Source organism: Eulemur rufifrons, chromosome 15 (genome assembly GCF_041146395.1).
Source record: "Eulemur rufifrons isolate Redbay chromosome 15, OSU_ERuf_1, whole genome shotgun sequence".
Taxonomy (NCBI): domain Eukaryota; kingdom Metazoa; phylum Chordata; class Mammalia; order Primates; family Lemuridae; genus Eulemur; species Eulemur rufifrons.
This window is the reverse complement of record NC_090997.1, coordinates 36,375,946-36,400,534: the sequence shown is the minus strand read 5'-3', so window position 1 is coordinate 36,400,534 and position 24,589 is coordinate 36,375,946. Positions and strand designations below refer to the sequence as shown.

Sequence of the window (24,589 nt, the reverse complement as noted above, 5' to 3'; positions counted from 1 at the left end):
CAGAGAAGCCTAAAACAGCTCACAGAACTACAAGGAGACCAACATGACTAAAGCATAAGTAGTCAGAAGAAACATGACTGAAGATTAGATCAGGAGAGGCAGGAATCAGACCACAAAGAGCACTGTGGGTGAAGTTACAGATTTGGGGCATTATCTTGAGAGCATTATGAAGCCATTAAAAGATTTAAAGCAAAAGAGATCAATCCAATTTCCATACAGAGACTGGATTAAGGAGAAGCAAGAATATAAGTGGAGAGTCTATGATGCAGGAGGCGAGGTACAAATTCCACAGTATGGTAGCCTGGACCAGCAGTCTCCTAACTGAGGCACAAGACGACTTTCTAAGTGGGTACACAGAATGCAAAGCTTAAGGAAATCAGTTTACACACTCTTGCCTTCCAAGTATACTCTTCCATTAAAATGATTTCTCCAAAAAAATACCTTAATACCAAATAACTCTTCTTCCTCTTTCCTTCTTTACAAAAAAACAAAGTCCACAAAACAAAAAGAAAGTCAAAAAGATGTCTGTATTTCTTTCATTCATTCAACAGATATTTATACTATGTATCAGACACCACCCTGGGGGTTTGGAATATAAAACAAAAATCCCTGCCTTCTTAGTGTTTACATGGGTTAGGGGTGGGAAAAGAGATCATAGACATTAAGTAAATGAGATGATATCTAAGCAAAGATTTCTAGGAGATAGAAGAGTCTTTTATATGCCTGAGAGAAGAACATTCCAGACCACTAAAAGGATTCTTGTAAGTTAATTTCAGTACATGCCTAACAATAGAAAGTAAAAATTAACAATACCTTCAACAATTCTATCATCAATATCTTGACCGGTTCCATAGGATTCAGTCAGGTATCTATTTAAAATATAAAATAAAAAAATGTAGATGACAATAACATTGTACACAATATAATTTTAATATTATTTAACACATGTAAAATTGAAACCTAGATGACCATTAAAACTGTTTGTTGAAAAATTACAAATTTATGTTTAAATACAAACTATTTTTTTATAGCTTTTAAAATTTATTTAAAATTCTACTGGATTACCTTTAACATCTAAATCAACATTGTTTTTTAAAACTGTTTTTACAAATATTCTGATTTTAATCAACTACTTAAATATATCATATATATATGGGAATATGGGACTACATGCGCATATTCAACTACATGAGATTCCAAAGCCTTTTGTGACAGCCTATTAATTCAATCTTTATGGCTACAGAAAATAAAACAATTTGCCACTGAACAACTAGGAAGTTATCACATCTCATGTTGTTACGCTGAAAGATAAAACACAATAGAACAACTATTTCCCTGGCACATTTCAAAACAAAGAATAACCTTTGATTTACAATATAAGTTTATAAGTTTACAGTTTCTTAACTTTTTGTTCATTTTCATATATTAACAATAGACTCACCATATGACTATTACAGATAGGAGAGAAAGAATAAGAAATTGAGCCACTTAGAAGTCTAAGAGTATTGGAAAGCATTCATTTAACCAGAATAGCATATATATATAATAGCCATGAACAAACTCTTCAATTGTTTTTTCTTTTTTAGAGACAAGGTCTCGCTCTTTTGCACAGGCTAAAGTACAGTGGCATGATCACGGCTCACTGCAGCCTTCAACTCCTGAGCTCAACCAAGAGATCTTCCTGCCTCAGGCCCTGAGTAGCTGAGCTTATAGGCATGCACCACCAGGCCTGGCTAATTTTTTTATAAATTTTTCTGTGAGGTCAGGGTCTTGCTGTGTTGCCCAGGCTGGTCTCAAACTCCTGGCCTCAGCCTCCCGAAGCACTTCAACTGGCTTTAAATAAGTAACTCTCAATGGCATACATATTTACATAATGGATAGTAAAATTTCAAAAAGGGTCTTACTACATGGAAATCAACTAAGAACTGCGATACAGTAGGAACAACACCGGTGAATGTGCTGGTCCTAGGAATAGCTTAACCACTGGACTTAACTTCCCTGGGTATGTAAATTAAAAGAACTAAACTATAATGAGTGTTATGATTCCTTCCATTTATAAAATGCTATGATTTTAAACAAAATGTAGAGTTCAATTTAATGGCAGAAAAGGCAACATACTGAAAGGAGGGCTGTGTAGAGCAGAAATAAGGCAGACAACCATCAAAAGTTTAAGGTAAAAAATGGTTTCAACCATACCAACAGCAGATATGCTGAAAATAGAAGAATGTCGATGGTGGATTTTGAAGGAACAGCTCTAGATTTCCCTTTGCCCAACCAGTACTAGTATCCTCCAGGATCCTCATGTGATTAACATGTTAGAGCTGGCTTTTAGAGCTCACTTTCAACAATCTGTAGATTAGCTTCCATACAAGGTGTCTGTTTCTTAAAATGAATAGAGCCCACCATTCCAAACTATGTCATGAAATATGCCAAGGTATTACAAGTCAACCTGTTCAAATTCTCAAAGAAATATTTGCACACCCATGTTCATAACAGCACTATTTACAATATCCGAGAGGTAAAAGCAACCCAAGAGTCCATCAACAAACTCCTGGATAAACAAAGTGTGGCATATACCCACAGTGGAATAGTATTCAGCCTTAAAAGGAAGGAAATTTTGACATGCTACAACATGGGTAAATCTTAAGTTGAACTAAATGAAATAAGCCAGTCAGAGGAAAACAAATACTACATGATTCCACTTATATGAGGTATCCAGGATAGTAAAATTCATAGAAACAGAAAATAGAATGGTGGTTTGTCAGGGACTTAGGGGAGCGGAGAAATGGAGAGCTAGTGTTAAAATGTGCATAGGTTTCAGTTTTGCAAGATGAAAAGTCCCGGAGTTGGGTGCACAATGTGAACATACATAACAAAACTGTACACTTAGAAATGGTTAAGTTGATGAATTTTATGTTATGCATTTTTTACCAAAAAACAGTCAATCTGTTCAAAATATTTCAGGTTAGCTGAATACATACCTTAGAACAAATTTTGTATTTTCTGTCTTGCCAGCTCCTGATTCTCCAGATACAATGATAGACTGACTCATCTTGAGCACCTTCATGTCTCGAAAAGCCTTATCAGCTAGGGTCAAAGTACCATGTTAATGATGAATATATTAAATATAAAGTTATTAAATGATAGTTCACTTTAGGTACGCCTGCTCTTAAAAATATAAATGTGTGTTCATAGTTAACGAAATTTTAAAATAAAATCATTCAAAAGTGTTCAAAATATCTCTAAAAGTATTTACTTTCAATGTTCTATCTTCTTACCCTAACAGCTAAGTCATGTAAAATCCAAATAAACAACTATTAAATTTGTGCTAGAATGTCTCCATAATTATGAGCTATGGCTCAGCTCTCCCTAATACCAAAGCAGATCTGTAGAGGGATAAAAAAATGCTCACTATGCATAACTAATCAATTCCCTAGTGAAAAGCAAGCAGTAACAAGCTTCCAATTAAGAAATCTGGCAACCAAAATTTCTCCTGGAGAAAGAAATACATAATTAAAAAATAAATCTGTGGGGTTTTTCTCCCCCGTAATACCACTATTAAATTTAAACAGCTTGTAGAATTTATCAGCATTTCAAAGATAGGCAAAATTAACTACTTTAAATTTCCTATATTTGCCATTATTTATACATATAATTTTTAACTAACTTCATTACACTCCAGCAATTTAGGCTATAAAATATCTTAAATTTTAAAACTACAGAGAACAAGTTGAAAACAATTTTATGCTGTTAAAGCAGTCTCAAAGTAAAACAATCTTAATTTAAAATTAGCATCCGACCAATTTAGCTTCTATAAGACTATTTTTCATCTCAGACTGTGTGTTATCCATACCAATGAAGAATGCTTTTACTCTAAGGGGAGAACGCAAATCATATACAAGAGTACACACATTCCTTTGTCCAATTTATCAGCAACCTGTTCTACCCCCTTTAATAGAATCATTCCAAACACTCTTTTTTTTTTTTTTTTTTTTTTTAGCAGTAAAAGGCTAAAAGTAAAAGCTGGCTTATTTACATTTCAAATACATAACTTCTCTCCAGTGATGAGCTTGCTCACATTTGAGTTCTAAGGATTGGGCACCATTTTGCAAGCTGATAAAAAACATACTGATGCCCATCAGAGCTTCTTAGAACCAGAAGTAAATTTGCTGCTGCCCTGCACGTAGCTGATATATTTACTCTGCCTGGTAGTACACAGAACACAGGGCAAACAAATCTGGAAGTGAACCCCAGTTAGGCCAAAACACAAGCATGACAGGAAAGCCCAACGAGAAACAGAATGCACTAAGAACCAGCATGAACACATGTCAGTTAGCTACTGGTTGCATCTGGATGCAAAGGGTTATCTAACATCTCTGTACTTGGTGGGGAGAGGGGTAATTTTTAATTCTGATCAAATAACTCCATCCCTCTGAGTCTCAGAGCTGGAGAGCTTCAAGAGGAGAGAGAGGCTGAGAAAGACAGAGACACACACTACTGTCTTCCCACAAAGATTCTCCAGTGGCATGAAGCATATACCAATTTTAATCTTGTAAAGCCCTGATGCAAGATGATGCACAGAAGTCTGCTCTTACAGCTCACATCTAACCCATGTAACATGCTCCCAAGTGATGAGCTGGTAAGAAAGGAAGGCCAGGACCTCAAAACCATGAAAGAGGACACTTTTAAGATGAAGCCTCTCACATTGAGGAGTCAATAAGTACCATTAGGTCAAGTTTTATCATATCTTACTTTCAAGTGGGAAAATATACCTAAGAGGACACAGGCATTAACAAAGATAATGATGTATGACTATCCCATGAGTTGGTTGCAAAAGAATTTTTCCCCACCCTGTATAAAATACCTACTCCTAACAATGTTGATACACCCAAGATGCATACAGGTCCTCCAAAATATATTTTCAATTCATGCTATCTTTTATTAATCCAGAAGAAAAACTAAGTAAATTTGTACAATATAAGGAAAGACAAGAATTAAAACACAACTAAATCATTTACCAATTGCAAAGACATGAGGTGGCATTGTCCCAAGTGATTTTCCTTGATACGACTTTATTGTTTCTGAAGAATATATTTTAGGTATGTCAAAATATGGGTTCACTGCAATCAGAATGTTGGCGACGTATGTCTATATAAGAAAAGCATAAACATAAAATTTTCCAATTACTATTTTCATTTAAAGCTAAACAAGGCTTACAGGAGAAAGAAATAAAATACAGCAAATTTCAGTTCTCTAAATAACCAGGTTTCCCAAATCAGCCCTTAATATTCCCTGATCTCTACAGGACCCATATTTCTCCAACCCTTAAATATTTGTATCTTCTCACTGGTAAGCATCTCTAACTCAGTATGTCCAAAGCCAAGATTCTCTCTTCCCACCTACCTCTGACTCAAAGAAAATATTCTCCTCCCATGTGCTTTCCCAGGTGCATGGCGTCACCACAGACAGACATCTGAGTCTCTAGCCTCTGTCTCACTGAGGCTGCTTCTGTCGACTCTGCTTACGAAATCTACTCCCATAGTTCTATTCTGACAGCTGAGTTGTGGTCACTATATTCCTCACCTACTTTATTCATCCCACTACTGAAGAGTTTAATATTGCTCGTGGGACCCTCTAGGCCTGTCCCCATCACTGACTGCCAAGGACTGATTTAGCTCTGAGGTGACCATTAGGTCCTAGATTTCTGCAAAACAACATATGCTAACCATTGCCTAGAACATTGACGGATTAAATGTTTAATGAGCAACTTAAGCTTGCTTTTAAGTTTGGGATTCAGCACACACAGGATGATCAACATGAGTCAGCTGATTGAGTGAATTTTGCTTCTAAATATATTTCTAATCAAGAATAGACATTTAAACCTAAATATACTCTTCAGTTGATTTTTTTTTAAATCAAGGAGAAGAGTAAAGTCTTCATACTGTGTATAATCGGAAGATGGCAAGTAAACTCTTTTGGAATAGACATTAGTTCTATTTCCCAGCTGTCACTACTTAGACAGATGGCAAAGACTAAATGTAATTTAGTCAGAATTAAGTAAGTACAATTAGGCAAACTGATAGTGATATAAAAGATTAAGACTGTCATTTGATCTAGCAAGTATCAAAGAAGCCATGTGTTTTCTTCGTTCAAAAATAATGAAGAGTCCCATCTTTATAACAGGAGAACTGAAGTGGGGTAATTTATCTCCAGCCAACAAAGGAACCTATGACTAGGTTTTATTAGAATAAAATCTCATACATGCCCAATGAATAATTATATTAATAATTTTAAAATCCTAATTAAGCATCCATCTGAATTATTTGGTACAAATCGACTATTTACATTGAAAACACTGTCTTTAATTTTTTTTTTTTTTTTTTGAGACAGAGTCTCGTTTTGTTGCCCGGGCTAGAGTGAGTGCCGTGGCGTCAGCCTAGCTCACAGCAACCTCAAACTCCTGGGCTTAAGCGATCCTACTGCCTCAGCCTCTCGAGTAGCTGGGACTACAGGCATGCGCCACCATGCCCAGCTAATTTTTTCTCTATATATTTTTAGTTGGTCAGATAATTTCTTTCTATTTTTTTTTAGGTAGAGATGGGGGTCTCGCTCTTGCTCAGGCTGGTCTCGAACTCCTGACCTCGAGCGATCCACCCGCCTCTGCTTCCCAGAGTGCTAGGATTACAGGCGTGAGCCACCGCGCCCGGCCTGTCTTTAATTTTTTAATATTCTAGATTTTTAAAATAGGGTTTCTAGGGTCTAATGAAATACTATAACTATTTAGGCCCTATGATCATCATTTCTGTGTTCTTGATATTTCCTCAGTTACTGCCTTCTATTCTAATTTACATTCTTTCCTCAAATTTTTAATTTCAATATATATTTTTTATAGGTTGCCATACATTCTCTGCAGAACAATGTGGAAAGTGAATTAATTAAACAGATCTACATATACCAAAAATAAGAAATCAAAAGCCAAAATAATTATAGTATTTTTTAAAATACTCAAATCAGATATTTTTAAGTTTAAAAGATATTAGATGATGTTCTGAATTCATTATTTCACTCCAAAAATATTTATTAAGTGCCTATTAGGTACCAGGCATGTTGTCAGCTCTGGAGTTAGAGCAGTATATTAGAAAAAATCCATGTCCTCATGGAACTCACACTCTATTCAACAAACTCAGATCAGGCATGATTTTCTGTTAGAAAATTTCAAGACTGACAAAATCAAATAGTATTATGTAAAATAATTATCCCCACAAAAACTCAAACCATAGGTAAAATACTTACATAAATTCTGTCTTTACTATATCGAACTTTGATATTATGGAGGAGTGTGGCTTCATTTAAATACATTAGTGAACCTAAAACATAAAATTTGTAAAACATTAGATAATGGAAGAAAAAAGTAAAATAAAACAATATTATCTTAATCTGAATCACTTTGATCCAACCTAAAATTCACCTTTAGGTTAGATTTAATTCCATCTTTTTGATACCCTGGTCCATGTAAACCCCAGAGGCTGATTTAAAATATATCCAGGTTACATTATGTGTTACAGTGATATTTTAAATAATGAATTTCCAATGAGGGGAGTATAACTAGTGAGTGCCAGTGAGTACACATTGATGAAGGTTGGTTCAGAAGTACAATTCAAGTGGAAAATACTGCTATAGATAGCTCTGATATTAATATACTTCTGACATAACAAAGTGATGAAACTAATCCAGTCTGATGCTCATAATTTTACAAATAAAACACAGAAGATAAAATCTAGAATGAAGAGGAATCATGAACTCATTCAGTTAGACCTTCACAACCAACATGAGAAAATAAGAGTCCTGGAGAAATTATATATGTCTTAACCCAGGATATGAAGCTAATTAATGGCAGAATCAAAATACATATCTTGTTTTTCTGATGTCTGTTCTACTGAGATGTCAGACTTGACTCCCAATCTATTCTTCAAACCCTCTAATCTTCTGAGCTCCATTTCAACCGCAGGCTAGAGTAGACAAAAACCACTCCTTGACGACCTTGTTTCTATTATTGGCACCACCATTTTCTCAAATCACCCAAATCCTAAACTTTAGTCAACACCAGAAACATCTTTTCTCTCCCTCCTTATTCTAAACCAATTTCCAAGTATTTATGCCATGTGAAAAAGTACAGTATAGTGCCAGGCTCATACAGGCATTCAAACATTAGCATAATCTGAATCTCTGAACATCTCGCCTTTTTTTTCCACTTCTCCTGCCCCAATTCCCATTTAGGTCTCATTATCTCTTTTGTGGTCACAGTAGACTCTTATTTATCTATTGCCTCAGTCTGTCTCCTCTCTAATCCAGACATCTCTGCACATGAACAAACTAAAGCCCTAATTACAACTCTCTCTTCATGAAAACATCAGTGGGTCTCTATGAACTATCAACATCCATATTTAAGTCTGATCAAGGCTCTTACTGAACCTGTGTTCATAACCTTTTCAAACAATTTTCCACAACTCACTTTAATATGCTCTAACTTGTGGGCCGACTAAACTATCTATCAAACCCAGGTATCATTCATGCATTGGCTTCTACCTAGAATATCCTCTACATCGCTAGGTGTCAAAAAATCTACCTGTCCTTTAAGGTCAGTTCGAAGATTATCTCACAAACAATACTTCCCCACTCTCACCACCACCACCAAAACTACTCTTCTTGGTTCTTCCTTTATGGTGCTTGCCACATACTGCCAGCATGATGATGATGATTTTACACATCTGGTTTTGGCTGCTAAACCAGATCCATGAGGGCAGGACGCTGCCTGATTCATTTGTTTATTTGTATTTGTATAATTCCTCACTGAAGTTATACATATGCCTACACGGCATGTATGCCTAACACACAATTCAACAACTAACCAATGCTGTCAAACAGGAGCTTCTTGTTATACCTACTTCAACAAAGACTGCCCAGGCTTTCTGCACTCATGTAACGCAGCTAGCTAGTTCACTTTCCAAGGACACATGCCTCACTGCTTTCTAATGCTACTTGGAGTGGAATAAAAGAGAATAAAAAGAGAGTAAAGGCTCCTAATAGTTGAATGGCAGCTTTCCTTTGATTGAGGAAGGATTTGGAGAGAATTAGGCAGCAGAGGCATATCTGGTTTGGGTATTTGGTCACCCACCTTTGAACATTTCTGCTCTCCTACTCTCATCTCCCAGGAGCCTAGTCTACATGCTGCTCTTTCTTTAACCAAAGCACTCCACTGAACCACTCCTCTCTCTCTCACCTGCCTCTGATATACCTGGTTCTATGGTATTGTCTCTGCTTTCTCTAAGTAAGAATTCCTAATCCTACAGTACACCTGAGAAAGCTAATCATAAAAACCTATACTGACATGTGAATGACTGCTTGGTCTCCTTTCTTTACCTCCACACTCACCACCTGCCTATTTGGTCATTGGAAATATCTTCCAAAGTCAATAAAAATTTGGACACGAGGGTCTTTCCCTTAAATCATGCTACTCAGGCTATTCTGTTTTTATGAGGATATGGAAAAGGAAAGATAGGAAGATATCTGCAACCCTTGGTTTGCCAGAATGAAAATGATAGGTCTCAACTGCCTACATCTCCCTAAAGGTGTGACCAGGGGATGTTCACAAAGGTTTCAGATATAGCTTCCTGCTCTACCTAATGATTCTTTCCTACCACCCTCTCCTAGTAGTCAGCTCTAGGATTACTTGGTTTGGCTATCTATATGCAATCTTTCATGTGAACTGTTTACCTTTTATGCCTATTTATTCATAGATTTAACTATACTCAAAAGAATATTAAAATTTAAAAAAAAAATTTTAAATAAGACATAAAATAATAACACAATTTGTTTCTTCATAAACATTTTGGTATAATATATAACATATATATTAATAAACATTTCTAATGAAGACTACATATGGCTTCGCTATTAAATTTAAGGATCTGATTGGAGAGTTATCTGAACATTTAAGATCTTGCTTAATTATCATAGCTCCCATTCACCGAAAGAAAAAAGGAACCCACAAACAACTTCAATACAGAAGTCAACCAATTCTAAATTTATATTGTTGTATAGGTCATTTTATTACTGAAAAAGAGATGGAACAAGGCAACTTTCAGGGTTCTAATTTTATATTCTATATTATTCTCAACATCTAACAGGTGATAATTTATGAAGAATAGTATATGGTACATAAGTAATTGCAGCTTAAAATTAGCATTAAAACATGCTATCATTTTCCCTTTAATTAGTGACTTCACATCCCTGAATCATTTTCCTATTCTGGTACTAATGCCCAACAGTCAAGTAAAAAAGCAAAATGAACACACTAATCTCTACATATAAAATCCTTTACATAGAAAACTTAAAGCTAAAAGTAGGTAATGAATTTTGCTATATCGTTAGGGCATTATCCAAAGGCAACACATGCCTCTGTTTCAATAGAACCTTTATCACATACTTCAGAACAGTCAGACATCAATCATCTAATCATCACATTATTACAATAATATAGAGAAGAGAAAAAGATCTTGGAAATAGGCATGTGAGACTCTAAGAAATAATGCCATGTGTCATTTGGCAGAGGACAGTGGTATCATGGCAAGCCTCAGACAAAAGAACTAAGTGATGGAACCACTTCACCTGGAAAACCTACATTCTAAACTCAGCATCCAAAGCTGCGTGAATGATGTGGTTTCAGACAAGGGACTTTAAGTGGGGATGGGTTACTGTATGGTAAGGATAGTTAACATCCATACATTGACATTGCTGCCATCTGGCATCATCAAAGAAAATGCCTAAAAGAAGGCTGGGAAAATTAAAAGGTTGGAAAAATATATCAAGATGAAGTAAAATATTTAATAAAATTAAATATTTAATTTTAAAATATTAATTTAAGAAATGGATTAAAAATAATTCAAAACCATTTATTATGTTTCGCTATATCCACCTTAATATATGAAAAAGATTAATTCTAGTTCTGCATACTCTAGCAAGTTTTAACAGAACAGAATTTTCTCCTTTTTTAAACTTGGCATAGTCTCATTGCTCTTTATATTTTGTTCTGATTGCTGTCCAAAAATGTATTAACTAAGCTGGGCACAACGGCATGCACCTGTAATCCCAGATACTTGGGAGGTTGAGATGGGAGGATCACCTGAGCCCAGGAACTCGAGACCAGTGTGGGCAACATAATGAGACCTCATCTCTAAAAAACAACAAAAAATAAAAATGAAAATCTCATCAAACAAACTCTCCAACAATTTTGAAAAAGAAAGGAACTCCACATCTTTTTCCTCAATCTCTTGCACCCAATAATGACAGCTACCATTTGTTGAGAGTCTATTAAAAGTCTGGCACTGTGCCAAGCTTTTTTTTTTTTTTTATTTCATCTTGTTATGGGGGATACAGAATTTCAGGTTACATACGTTGCTCCTGTTCCGCCTTTCCCCCCAAGCCAGAGCTCCAGACGTGTCTGTTCCCCAGGTCGTGCGCAACATAGACACTATTACTCCCATTTTACAGATGAGAATTTCAGAAGGGAGATGAACTGCTCATGAGCACACAGCTTCTTAATAGCACCATCAGAATCAGAATTCAGGCTTGCTTGACTCCACAGTCCATGGCTCTCCCATTACTCCTACTAGTCCATGCCATCCCATTTACATATAGGGTTCTTTCAAGCTTAATCAAATGCAAACACCAGAGAAAATCAGAATGATCAAATCTATTATTTTCTCTTTTTTCTTCAAATGGAGTTTGTGTGTCAGAAAACTTTAATGAAATCCATGACAACTGTACATGATTCTTTTTTTTTTTTTTTGTTGAGACAGAGTCTCACTTTGTTGCCCAGGCTAGAGTGAGTGCCGTGGCGTCAGCTTAGCTCACAGCAACCTCAGACTCCTCGGCTTAAGCGATCCTACTGCCTCAGCCTCCCGAGTAGCTGGGACTACAGGCATGCGCCACTATGCCCGGCTAATTTTTTCTATATAGATTTTTAGTTGTCCATATAATGTCTTTCTATTTTTAGTAGAGACGGGGTCTCGCTCAGGCTGGTCTTGAACTCCTGACCTTGAGCGATCCACCCGCCTCGGCCTCCCAGAGTGCTAGGATTACAGGCGTGAGCCACCGCGCCCGGCCCAATGTACATGATTCTTAAATACTGCCTCCCACCAAACTGAAATGAGATGACTGCTTAATTTTGAAAATGTAAGAATAAACATTGTCTATTCAGTGGATAAAGGTTTTTGTTACCAAACATGTTATTTATAAGTCCTGTTAATATTGTATTTTAATATCATGTTCTGAAACAAATATTTCAATTAGTAGTTATTAAACAGTTTTTTTGTTTTGGGAGTTTTTTTTTTTAGATGGAGTTAGACTGCAGCAGCGTGATCATAGCTCACTGCAACCTCAAACTTCTGGGCTCAAGCGATCCTCCTGCCTCAGCCTCCCAGCATGCCACCATGCCTGGCTAATTTTTCTATTTTTAGTAGAGACAGGATCTGGCTCTTGTTCAGGCTGGTCCTGAACTCCTGACCGCAAGTGATCCTCCTGCCTCAGCCTCCTAAAGCACTAGGATTACAGGCATGATCCATCATGCCCAGCCATTAAATGGTATTTTTTTTTAAATGTTTGTTTGCTTCAAACATGATGTTAAATGACTCTTACTGACTTAACTTCCAAATTACTAAATCACATATACTACTACAAAAATCACCTGGCTTTAGATAAGATTCAAAACAACTTTCAAAACGGTTAAAAAGAGACCTTTCATTCAAACCTCACAGTAAATTATTACCATTTCCCACATTTGCACAACTGAAATAACACTAAAAAGACATTCAAGAGAGTCTTTCACCAAAGTGCAAATGTGAGACAATAATAAATTCAGAACTTTGAGCTCCTCCATTTATTTGAACCCTCATGTCAAAAAGCTAGATTTTTTTCAGAACCAATATGCTATACTAGTAATATAAACACTGATTTATTTTTGGAAGGACAGTTGCTTTTCTGTGCTGAGAACTAATTTTTAACTTGATACTTACAATTATCTTCCACATCTTTTTTACTGTCCTCTTCTGCAGGGAACACTTGGTTCATGAGAGCCAAAAATGTCTAACAAACAAAACAAAAGCTCATTAAACTTGAGGCTTATAAATAGCAAGAAAAATAAAGGAGCTTAATTAGTTGCATATATTGTAATAATGGCAACACTATGCTCTTTATTAAAATATAATACAGATCCTACTACTTAAAAAGTCATTAATCCAAAACGAGGATAATAATTTTGCTCAAAAATATTATCTACTATTACCATAGACATGAAATCAATAATGGAAATCAGTAAATAAGCATCCTAGGCTCTTAACCCCTAGAATGGGACAAAACAAGAAGTATATTAAATTTTACACAGATATGCTATTTAACAACTTTTTAAAAATAATTTTGATATTTGTATATACAGCAATTTTATTGTTTTAAAAAAGGAAAAAGTAGCATTCAGATATAACAGAATAGAGTATTATTTAATAAATACTATTATTTGAGTAAAACATATTTGACACAAATTCCTACACAAAAATGTGTCAGAAATATAAGTAGTATCCAAAAATACCTGGTTCATAAAATTACAGGTATCCATGAATAACCTTTCATTTATTTTACCACTTGAATGTTATGGTAGACGCTGCAGAATTAAGATAGCATCTTGTAAGAGAGAACAAATGATCTCAAATTACATCTAAAGAGAATTAAATTTTAATCCATGTCATTCTGATAGTTATTTATAAATTTATGCAGTACTTCTCAAACAATTACAATTACTCTTGTGGTTGAAGTTTCCAACCGTATCAAATAAAACTTTAAGGAAAAAATGGCACAATTGTTTTAAAATAATACTTTTAGAACTCTCTATATATGTACATATATGCAAGGGTATAAGACAAGGCTAGCACTGTAGTTCACAGAGTAAAATAGGCTGCTGGGACTACCTTAATTGAAGGTCAGACCCAACTTAGAAAACTATTATGCTCTAAACACTCTGGTAGTTAATTATTTGGAACCTATTACACATGTTCTTACTGTTACAAATAATGGAAAGGTTTATAGGATAGACCACAAAAGCAAAATTAATCCATAACGTGCATTAAGTATATTAATGGTAATATAAAAGAATCCATAATTTATAACAATGATTCTATAGGAAAATGCATTCAGAAATAACTGCTAATGTCATAGACCTATGTGCCTACTTTTCATAGCCATGGCAAAAAGAGCAAGGACTCCCTAGACTCCAGGAGTTGGTTCCAGCCTTGTAGGAGTCACCCAAATAAAAAAGGCTCCAGGAAGTTAGAAGATTGGGGCTAAGGGAGGGGGAGCGAGGGAAGGCAATGATAAAGTTGCTGGAATAAGGTTAAGAGCAGCAGGGAAGGCCAGTAATGAGTCCTGGAAGCTGGCTTCTCACTCTCCTTCATCCCCCAAATTACCACAAGCCCCATCTTCCTCTTCCCTTCAAGAGAAAATTTGTTTCCTCTTAGAAGGAGGGGGCTTTTTTCTCCTATCAAAAGAAAATTACGTAAGAAAGCACACATTGATCCCCCTATTAAACACCTACCACACATCAAATAAAGTTCATCAAGCTCCAATGACAAAAGAGACAAATAAAATAGCCCCAAACTTAAGATAACACAGTCTCATAGGGAGTGGAAGAGAAATGTAAACAATCAACTCCAATAAAGATTACAGGAGAGCTAAGAATTTATACCACTCCTCAAAGGAAAAAGTAATCAACCATCAATTCTATTGCATGGGAGGAAGGAGAGAGTATCAGACGGAAAACTTCAAAAAGAAGGTGACCTCAATCAGAGTCTTCAAAGAAAAATAAGTATTTGCTAAGCAAAGGGCTATAGAGTGTGGCATTCTGGGCAAAAGAAGTACAGTGAGCAATGACACAAAGCACCCAACATCACCAGGGTCATGGTGAGGACCTGATAAACACTTGTGGAAGAGAAGGAGAAACAGGCCCACAAAAGTTAAGTATACGGCAAGATACAGGGGGAGACTATTGGTTGACAAAAATGTAAGACCAGCAAAGTGGACAGGGAAAAGAAAATTTAGACCCTTATATGCCATGTATTTAGGGCGTCAGCCTTTAGGTCAGTCTGCTGCAAATATGGAACATGAAATCAATTTAGGGGGTCAAGGTAGCATTTTTAACAGAATAAAAGATATTAAAAAATATCAGAATGCATAACGTGCTAAGTATGCTGCATTTGACCAACTGTTTCATTTTTAAGTACACAAACACACACACACAACTCATACTTATTGACATGCAAATCTGATGTCTTTTTTTAATAATTTGCCATCTTTATCATTTTTAAGTGTACAGATCTGTGGCAATACATACGTTTATATTTTCCCCTCTTCCTTAGCTCCTCCCCAATTTCTTATAAATTCACATGCATAGACACACACCCCACATCTAATGCAGTGTAAAATCTATTTCTTATGATGGCTCACAAAAAACTTGAAAAGCCATTGTCATTATCAAAGGTGTATTCCACCCTTCCTCACAATCATTCCACTGTTACTAGCACACAGGTGCGCTTGACTGGCCTATCACTTTATGCACTTAATTCCTTAATAACATTTAAAGGCTGATGACCTCTGACCATGATTTATCTAGGCAAGAAATTGCTTCTCTTATGGATCTTTTTAGCAATCTGGTTATTATGACACTGTTTATTAAGACCCTGATCAGAAAGTAGAGGGAAAAAATTAAAAGTAAGCCCTGAGAATTTGTTAATCCTCCAAAAAGATTTCTGTGAAAAGAAATTTACACTTTAGTTTGTAGAATTATCTACAGATCTATAAAATTTACATGACTCCATAATTTAAACTGTTTTATTGGTTCTACATATGCATCTGATTAATATTAATAAGGCACAGTCTAAAGCACATTAAAATATTTGAAATATGAAAAAACATATCACCATAAATCAAGTTTCTTCTATACTTGAACTAAATTATTTTGTCATCTGTGGCTATAACAGAATGTACATAACAGAATATGCCTAGGGAATATACCCTTCATTTCATTTTGGCCTCTTGATTTACTATGCTCATAAAATATATTAAATAAAAATCAAATATATAAAGTAACTGGGTTTATTTTTTTAATTCTTTCTTTTTTTTAACATGTACTGCATTGTAAGTACAAATAGATACCTGTTAATAAGAGGAAAAACTAGAAACACTTTGTCTTTCCTTTCCTGAGGGTATCTTTAATTGGCCTCCTCTAACATGGCACATTATATATTATGCATTTCAGTTCCTGGGTTGTTTACAGTAATAGAATAGTTTTCTCTGTGAAAAGACCTCATGAGAGATCCACCTTGTTTTTCTAAGGTTCCGAGAAGGATGGCAGTCATATGGCATTAGTTAACCATGTATCGGTAGAATATAAATTATTCATGAACATTTGCAGTCTAAAGTAAACAGAAATGACATCCGCAAATTTAATTTAGTCAGAAGAACTGTTTAACAGGAATACTTATTAAACTGAAAATTGTGAAATTCTCCCACAAAAACAGACCCTACCAGTACCCCCATGAATACTGAAAGAGAGATATTTACAATGGATGCCTTCTCTGTGAGCAATTTACGACTCCTGGTCACTTTTCCTCCAAACTTCCATTTTGTAATACTATCTAGTTTGTTTAAGAATACAAGGAAATAGATGCCACGTGTACAGAATTAAAGCATATTTTTAAGTTTTAAAAACTATCATTACCATAAAAATAACAGTAGATAGATAGGTTTAAGTACCTTTACTTAATAGAAATATATTTACCCAAATCCCATGCTGATAAGTGCAGGGGATAAAAAGCTTTTAAAAAAGACTTTATCTAGAAGCTAAAGCAAAAATCAAAATTTGATAATATAGCCCCATTTACTTTTTATATTTTTACTTCGTAACATGTTGAGCACATCATATACACAACTATTAACTTTGGTAATATGGCTCAATAAGAACTGGATGATCAAAGAAATGTAGGAAAAAAAAAAAGGAATGAAAGGCTCACTAAATTTCTGCCTGATTTTATCACAGGACACCGTATTTTCCCTAGGGTATGTACTTCTGATCTAATCAAAGAAGCCAGCAGAAAACTAAGATTCACTTACCAGAAATTTGCTTTCCCATATACAGTGCCAGGAATATCTACTTCTTCATTGATAAGGTAGACACATATCTCTTTTGAAAAACAAATACTATCTTTGAAAGAAATCATATTTTGACATCTTTCTGAGAAACTCACCTTGCCTTTCTGGTTCAAGGGTTCAATTGTTAAGCTGTCAGGGCCAATATCCACAATGTTGCCCATTTGAAATCCATCTGTAGGGTGTGGCGCCCAAACAGGCTTTCCATCCTCCATTTTTGAAGGGGGCTATCGACTGTTTCCTATTTCAGAAAACAAAGCAAGTGAATAACTTTAGATATATAAAACAAATAACATCTTTTTTGAAAGTTCATATGTAAATTGCAACTCACAGAAACACATCTACTCCTGCCACAGATAATCCCCACCTCCTCCCTCCTGCCTGCTGCCCCCACACCCACCCCTGTATCACCTGTAGATAAGGCCAAGCAGAAGCTGCTCTGCCCTCAGGTAAATCCTACTCTGCTACTGCCTTCCTGCAGTTGCAATGCAGTGGAGCGGTACACGCTGACTAGTACGGAAGTAGAAACCGTCATAGTTTTCACCTGTTGTCCCAGTGTAATCTATAATAACACTCCTTTTACTTCCTAAAGTATTCTGGTTTGTACAATAAGTTAAACAGTCATAGGAATGGATGGCATAGTGTGGAGATAGCTAAGAGCTGAAAAGCAAGATAAATAGGGAGATTACTTCCCCTGGCAAACTTTCCCTCACACTCTGAGAATGCAGGAATGTGTTTCCTACGATCATTATCATAGAACTGCTCAACATACTGTTTTTATTCTTGTTATTTTTCATTGAGGCAAGACTTCCATATAGTGAAATGTACAACTCTAAGCATACAGGTTGATGGATTTGGACGAATGAATATAACCATTTCACAAACACCCCCAATCAATACATAGAACACTTCCATTGTCCCAAAAAGTCGTCTCATGCCTCCTTTCGATCAATCCCCATAGCCATGGCCATCCCCACTGTTCTGTTAGTTTCTGCCTGTCCTTGGATTTCATATAAATGCCATCATGCAGTATGTATGCTTTTGTGTCTGGCTTCTTTCATTCAACAAAACGTCTTTGGTATTCAACATATCCATCCCTGCTGTTGTGTATATTAGTCCACTGAATGACTATACCACAATTGTTTACCCACTGATGGACATTTGAATGGTTTCCAGTTTTTGCCTATTGTGAATTCTAATCTAATTGTTCAATTCTTCTTCTTTCATAGTTGGCATTCTGAGATTTAACATTTATAATTCTGCCTACTGAGAGTAGCCAAAAAAAATCCATGACAGGAAAAATACCTCGTTTTAATGAACTTGGATGGCATAAGACTACTACTGTGTAATAGTGAATCAGCTAATGAGAGATCCAAGATGTTCTAGTTTCAGCCATCTCAATGGGAACTTATTTTTTCACTACTTATCTATATTCAAAGAAGAGCTGATTTATGTGCTTTAATGCTCCTCTTGTGTGTTATTCTCAAATCTGGGATACACAGGTGGATGCTCTCAGGTATAGCCTCCCATGACAGTTAGGATGTTTGACATACACTTCAGTCAAAAAGCAGCGAACTATGGGTATGTTTGCAATTTGCTTGTTGGTTAACATCTTCCATACAGTGGCTACAGGGTAGGTTGCTTTCCCTAACCAGCAAATGCTATTAGGTTTACATATAATTCTAAGTTAACAAACTAGATGAAGATTCTCCATAGAAGTGAATCAATAATACTGCTTCAGACTTACACTACACCACACATACATCTATACTCTTCCCCTATATAACCTAGTCCCATGGCTTTAAATACCATTCATATGTGAGTGATGGCCAAATTTATTTCTCCAGCCCAGACCCACGTTTAGTTCCCAGATGTTTACTTGCCTACTTTGCACCTCCTTATCTGATAGATACAACATTATTATTATATTATTATTGTGGCCCACCACCCCAGCCTGTTCCTCCCCATATCAGTAAAGACACTAACACCACTCAGTTCACATCAAACCCAGAGTCATCCTCAATTCCTCCTTTCAAATTCATATCACCCACAGAATCTTGTTTGCTTTACCTCCAATGGCCATTTCAAATCTACCTACCTACTTCTCTGCATCTCCTCTGCCATCCAAGTCTAAACCAACATTACCTTTTTACCAGGACTTCTGTAATTAACTTAGCTGCCTGCTTCTATTCTTGCCAATCCACAGAGATCACTCGTAATTCCACTAAAAGGTAAATCTGATCATGTCATTTCTGTTCCATCTGGGCATGGAATATTCCTCTATATCCCTAAGGTCCAGAACAGAGCAGGCTACCCAATATTCACAGGTGAATGAACAAATTGTTCACACAGTTTGGGAAGAGTAAAAGGAGAGGGTAGACTAGAAAGAGTTGAAAGGTCTTAAAACCTAGGCTTGAAACTGAGCTCTACGACTTTCTGGCTACCCCTTAAAGCAAGTTACTTAATCTCTCTGATTTTTATCTTTATCCTTATCCATTTGGTGGGATAATATTGCTTACTATACAGAATTGCCATGAGGATTAAGTGACAAAAAACTGAGATCACCATTCTAATGGCACCCAATCGATACCAGTCACACCTGTCCCCCTTCCTCCCCCCACATCCCTTATTTGAAGCCACCAATTTCAAGACAATGGAGTTGTGGTTGTTTTAAATACAAAGAGAAATTACAGAATAGTCATAAGGGATCATTTAGGAATAATTATCTGGAAAAAAAAAAAATCACAGTAAAGCAAAACTCCCAAAGTCCAAAAAAGAGTGCCGAATTCCCTTGAACTATTCAAATTGCTTTCCCAATTTAAACTGTCTATTGCAGCTTCCCAGTTAACAAATTTAAAAGCACATATCTAATGTTGCTCCTTCATCAAAGCCCTAAGTCTACAGTAAAGGGATTCTTTAAAAAGACATCAGCCCATGAAGGTGGGGAGAACCAAAGAAGAAACTATTAATAGCAACATTTTGTAAGTTGGAAAGCAAATGGCTGAGAGGCAACTGACTTGGCAAACCCAAGAAAGCTAAATCCCAAATCAAGAAACGAGAAAGACGAAAACCAACCCAGATTATACTATAGTACAAGACAGTTATAGAACCATGGTAAAAAGAAGGAATCTAAAATAAGGAAGGCTAGGTGATAGTTGTTTGAGAAAGAGATTTCCTTACACCAACCACACACACACTCCACATTGCTGGACAAATACCCTACCCCCCAAGTCCACCAAGAGAAATCTAGAGGTTATTCTCCAGGGAAGACAAAGAGAGGGGTCTCTAGAATAAGAAACATCAGGAACAATTAAGGGTGTGCATATAAAAATTGCCATGTACTAACAGACTCTCTCCTTGAGCCAAACTTTAGTTAGGGCCCTCTACTTGACAAGGCCATGACCTTAGTCTTCCACCTCTGTCCTACCCTTGCCACGCCTGCACAGCCCAGTTTTAGCAAGAGTTATGCTAAGTGAATTTAGAGAGAATCCCCTACCCTTGATATCTGATCAAGTTCCAATCCCCCACCTCTGACCTGCCTGCAGGAAGAATCCTGTTAAGTCAGTTTAGCAAGAATCTCCATACCCTTGATGTCTCCTCTTGGTAATTTTCCATCCATCCACTGACCCCCTCACTCTGCTCCTTGGCTATAAATCCTCAGCTGTCTTTGCTTTTCAGAGTTGAGCCCCATCTCTCCTCTACTGCAATACCCTTGCCAGTGGTCCCCAACCTTTTTGGCACCAGGGACCAGATTCATGGAAGACAATTTTCCCACGGATGGGAGGCAGGTAGGGGAGGAGTGGTCCCTAACAGGCTGCGGACAGTGGGGGGTGGTTTGGGGACCACAGCCCCTTGCTATGAACTGAGTGTATGTGTCTGATATGGATTGAATTTTATTCCCCCCAAATTTTTATGTTTAAGCCCTAACCCCCAATGTGACTACATTTGGCAACAGGGCTTTTAGGAAGTAATTAAGGTTAAGAGGTCATAAGGGTAGGGTTCTAATCAGATTGGATTGGTGGCTTTATAAAAAGAGGAAGAGAGAGAGAGAGTGAGGTCTCTCTTTCTCCCAAGCACATGCACCAAGGAAAGGCTATATGAGCACACAGCAAAAAGCCAGCCATCTGCAAGCCAGGAAAAGAGCTCTTACCAGAACCCAACCATGCGGACACGGTGATCTCAGATTTCCAGATTCCTGAACTGTGAGGAAATAAATTTCTATTGTTTCATGTAAATGTTTGTGGTACTTTGTCATGACAGCTTGAACAGACTAATACACTTCTAGTAGACTAATATACCCTGACAGCAATAGTTCTGAATAAAGCGTTCCTTACTGTTTTAACAAATGTCAGAATAATTTTTCTTTAACAATGTAATAGTAGAAAGGAAATATTCACTAGAAGATATAGAAGATAAAGCTGAGGCAATCTTTCAGAGAGCCAAGAAAAAAAGAAAAAGAGTTAGAAACTAGGGGAAAAAAGATACAAAAATAAGATTAGTAAAAGGACTCAGCATCTAAATACCAAGAAAAACCCCTCCAATCCCCAAAAGAGGGAGAAAGATTTCAAATATCAAAAAAAAAAAAAAAGTCACCAGAACTGAAAGACATGATTTTTTACCATCTAGCCAAAATGTGTACTCAGGCCTCAACAATGCAACTGAAAAATAGACAAACACACAAAAAGACACCACTGTCAAATTTCAGAAAACCAGAAATAAAGAAAAGATACTACACATTTTCACAGAGATGAGAGAAAAAAGGAAAAAAAAGAGCAGGTCATATCCAAAGGTTCATGAATCACAATGGCTTCAATGGTAGTCAAAGCAGTAAGCCAATAGAGCAGTGTTTTATAAGAGAAGTAATCCAGAAGCACTACAGGTAATCCACCTAGATGCACTAGGTAATCTACAGAAGACAACCTGTAGCCTTTCAGAGGTACTATGCTAACTTTTCATTTATTCTTTGTTGAAAGGTGAAAAACATATCACCAAGAGCCTCCCTGGGAGCAAACTTATCGGAGGTGAGAGTGACAAATACACACACACCCATATTCTTTCCCTTTAAAAAGTATAATTGTGATACATAACACCACCTTATATTTTATTAGCTAGGGTATCAGAAATTGAGCACTGGATACAAGTAATTTGGGCTTGTGCTGAAAGATCTAGAATAAGATACCAAAAAGGAAGAGAGAAGCACTAAACACGACAAGTAGAAAGAACTCTTCTATCTTGGAGACATTCGTTCTGTTAACTGTTACTTATTTAGCTACCTACTATGTACCACATATTGCTAGGTGCTGGGGACAGAAAGGTGAACAAAAGGAGGCATGGTGTCTGACTTCAGGGAGCTTTCTAGCTAATAAGAAAACAATCACTTGGAATAGAAAGGTAAACGAAATTGGCAAAATCCCTGCCCTTGGAGATCTTAAATTCTGGTGGTGGGGGCGAGGGGGTATGCAGGGGTGAGGTAGATGTATCAAATTTGCCTTTTAAAAAGATTACTCTTTCATCTGGCCAGGCACTGGCTTTGCTGATCAAAACAATGTTATGTGCACCTTTGGCACACAAACTGTAAACTGGCGACTTCCCTTACCTGTATCAGTGTATCCCGAAAGGCTATAAGCTTCCCTGGTGTCCAGGTACTGTGAGAAAAATGGGCACCAGGTAACAGTTGGCTGTGGCTAGTGCATTTTGCATGTACCTAGCACAATCTTTCATTGAGCATTTCAGTTCCATAGGAACTTATTTATACCAAATAAATTCTAAGCCAAAATTCTCAAAAAACATTTTAACAGGGTTTCCTTTAGTTACTAAATTACCTTTGAAAAGGCCTTCTTAGAAAATATATCCTAGTTAATCTTCTTCAGCTAGTTGTGCAAAGTATGGGAATTATTTTATTGCTATAATACTGTGTTATGAATTAACTGAACATTAGTATTGAAATTTATTGTCAACATCTTGGCTTTATCAACAATAAACATTAACAATGCGGAGAGATTACCCACCACTAAGTCTAAACTCAGGACAAAAATATAAGAAAACATCTCAAGATTATTACCTCCAAAAAATAACTACCTCAATTTAGTAAAGATGTAATTTTGATATTTATTTGTTCATTTTTTCAATGAATATATATTCAACACCTACTATGTGCCAGGTATTGCTTTACGCTGAGATACTGATGAGAAAATACAGAGATCAATTGTTTTTCAGTATAAGACATGAAAAAAGAGAAATGACTATGCCTGCTATGACACCCTTTCTGCAGGCCCAGATGATCACAGCCCTGGTCCTGATTGACCATTTTTACAAAGTGACTTCCAAATATAGCCTAAGAAACTCCTATGTAGCAACTGATTTTTAAAGCTAAGTCCATTATCACTTGGTTCTTAAAAACAGCAAACACCAAGGCTAACTTCAACTTAACTGGTGTAGCTAAGATTAATGTGCTAACAAAAAAGAGGGTAAAAAAATAAAAGCAAATATTTCATTAATAAGTTTATCATATGGTTATTAAGTATTTTTAAACATCTTAAAAGAAGATTTGACGGAGGATTGCTTGAGCTCAAGAGTTTGAGACCAGCCTGAGCAAAAGCGAGACCCAGTCTCTACTAAAAATAGAAAAATTAGCCGGGTGTGGTGGCACATATCTGTGGTTCTAGCTACTCAGCAGGCTGAGGCAGGAGAATTGCTTGAGCCCAGGAGTTTGAGTTTTTGGTGAACTACAATGATGCCACTGCACTCTACCTAGGGTGACAGACTGAGACCCAGTCTCAAAAAAAAAAAAAAAAGAAGAAAGAAAGAAAAGAAAATCACTCCCCTCATATTAATAAATAATTTTTAAAAAAGAATTAGAAACACATGTTCAAAAAAATTTTGAAAACTGACACTATCAGGAAAATTACCAAAAATACCACACAATCTGAACTGTGAGAACTGGTTAAATGATTTTCTTCTAGATTTTCAAACTTCAGACATAAACTCTTGTATAAATTATTATCACAAAACAGATCTGGATTTAGACATAATTCAAATACTACATGAAGACAATCTTTGTAGATAACCTGGCCAAAAGGTAAGACTATTCTAGAAAATCCCTGAATTCTTCAGAAACTAAACATCCCAGGTTACTTCAGAAGCTCCAAATTTATTTCACAAATGTTAAGATACCAGAATATAGTAGCAAGATATTAATTTATCTCAGGTGATTTAAATTTTCCATATGCTGCAACTAATCTTATTTCTTATCCAATGATTACATCCCACCTGAACTCAGTGCTGCAATTTGTGCTAGATCTGAAAGTTACTTAAAAGTTTGTTGGTCTTTCAAAAAAAG

General features: G+C 36.2%; 1 protein-coding gene across 5 annotated transcripts in view; it reads right to left on the bottom strand.

Moving 5' to 3' along the window:
• MYO6 (myosin VI) overlaps positions 1-24,589 on the bottom strand; it is a 137,027-nt gene that overhangs the window by 62,318 nt on the left and 50,120 nt on the right. For all 5 annotated transcript variants that reach the window (XM_069488911.1, XM_069488909.1, XM_069488912.1 and 2 more), the window contains exons 2-7: positions 17,349-17,491; positions 13,074-13,143; positions 7,294-7,367; positions 5,019-5,148; positions 2,982-3,087; positions 814-869 (exon numbers count right to left, since the gene is read on the bottom strand). In XM_069488911.1, the coding sequence (XP_069345012.1) occupies positions 814-869; positions 2,982-3,087; positions 5,019-5,148; positions 7,294-7,367; positions 13,074-13,143; positions 17,349-17,465 (553 nt within the window). In that variant the 5' untranslated portion in view covers positions 17,466-17,491. The remainder of the gene's footprint in view (positions 1-813; positions 870-2,981; positions 3,088-5,018; positions 5,149-7,293; positions 7,368-13,073; positions 13,144-17,348; positions 17,492-24,589) is intronic.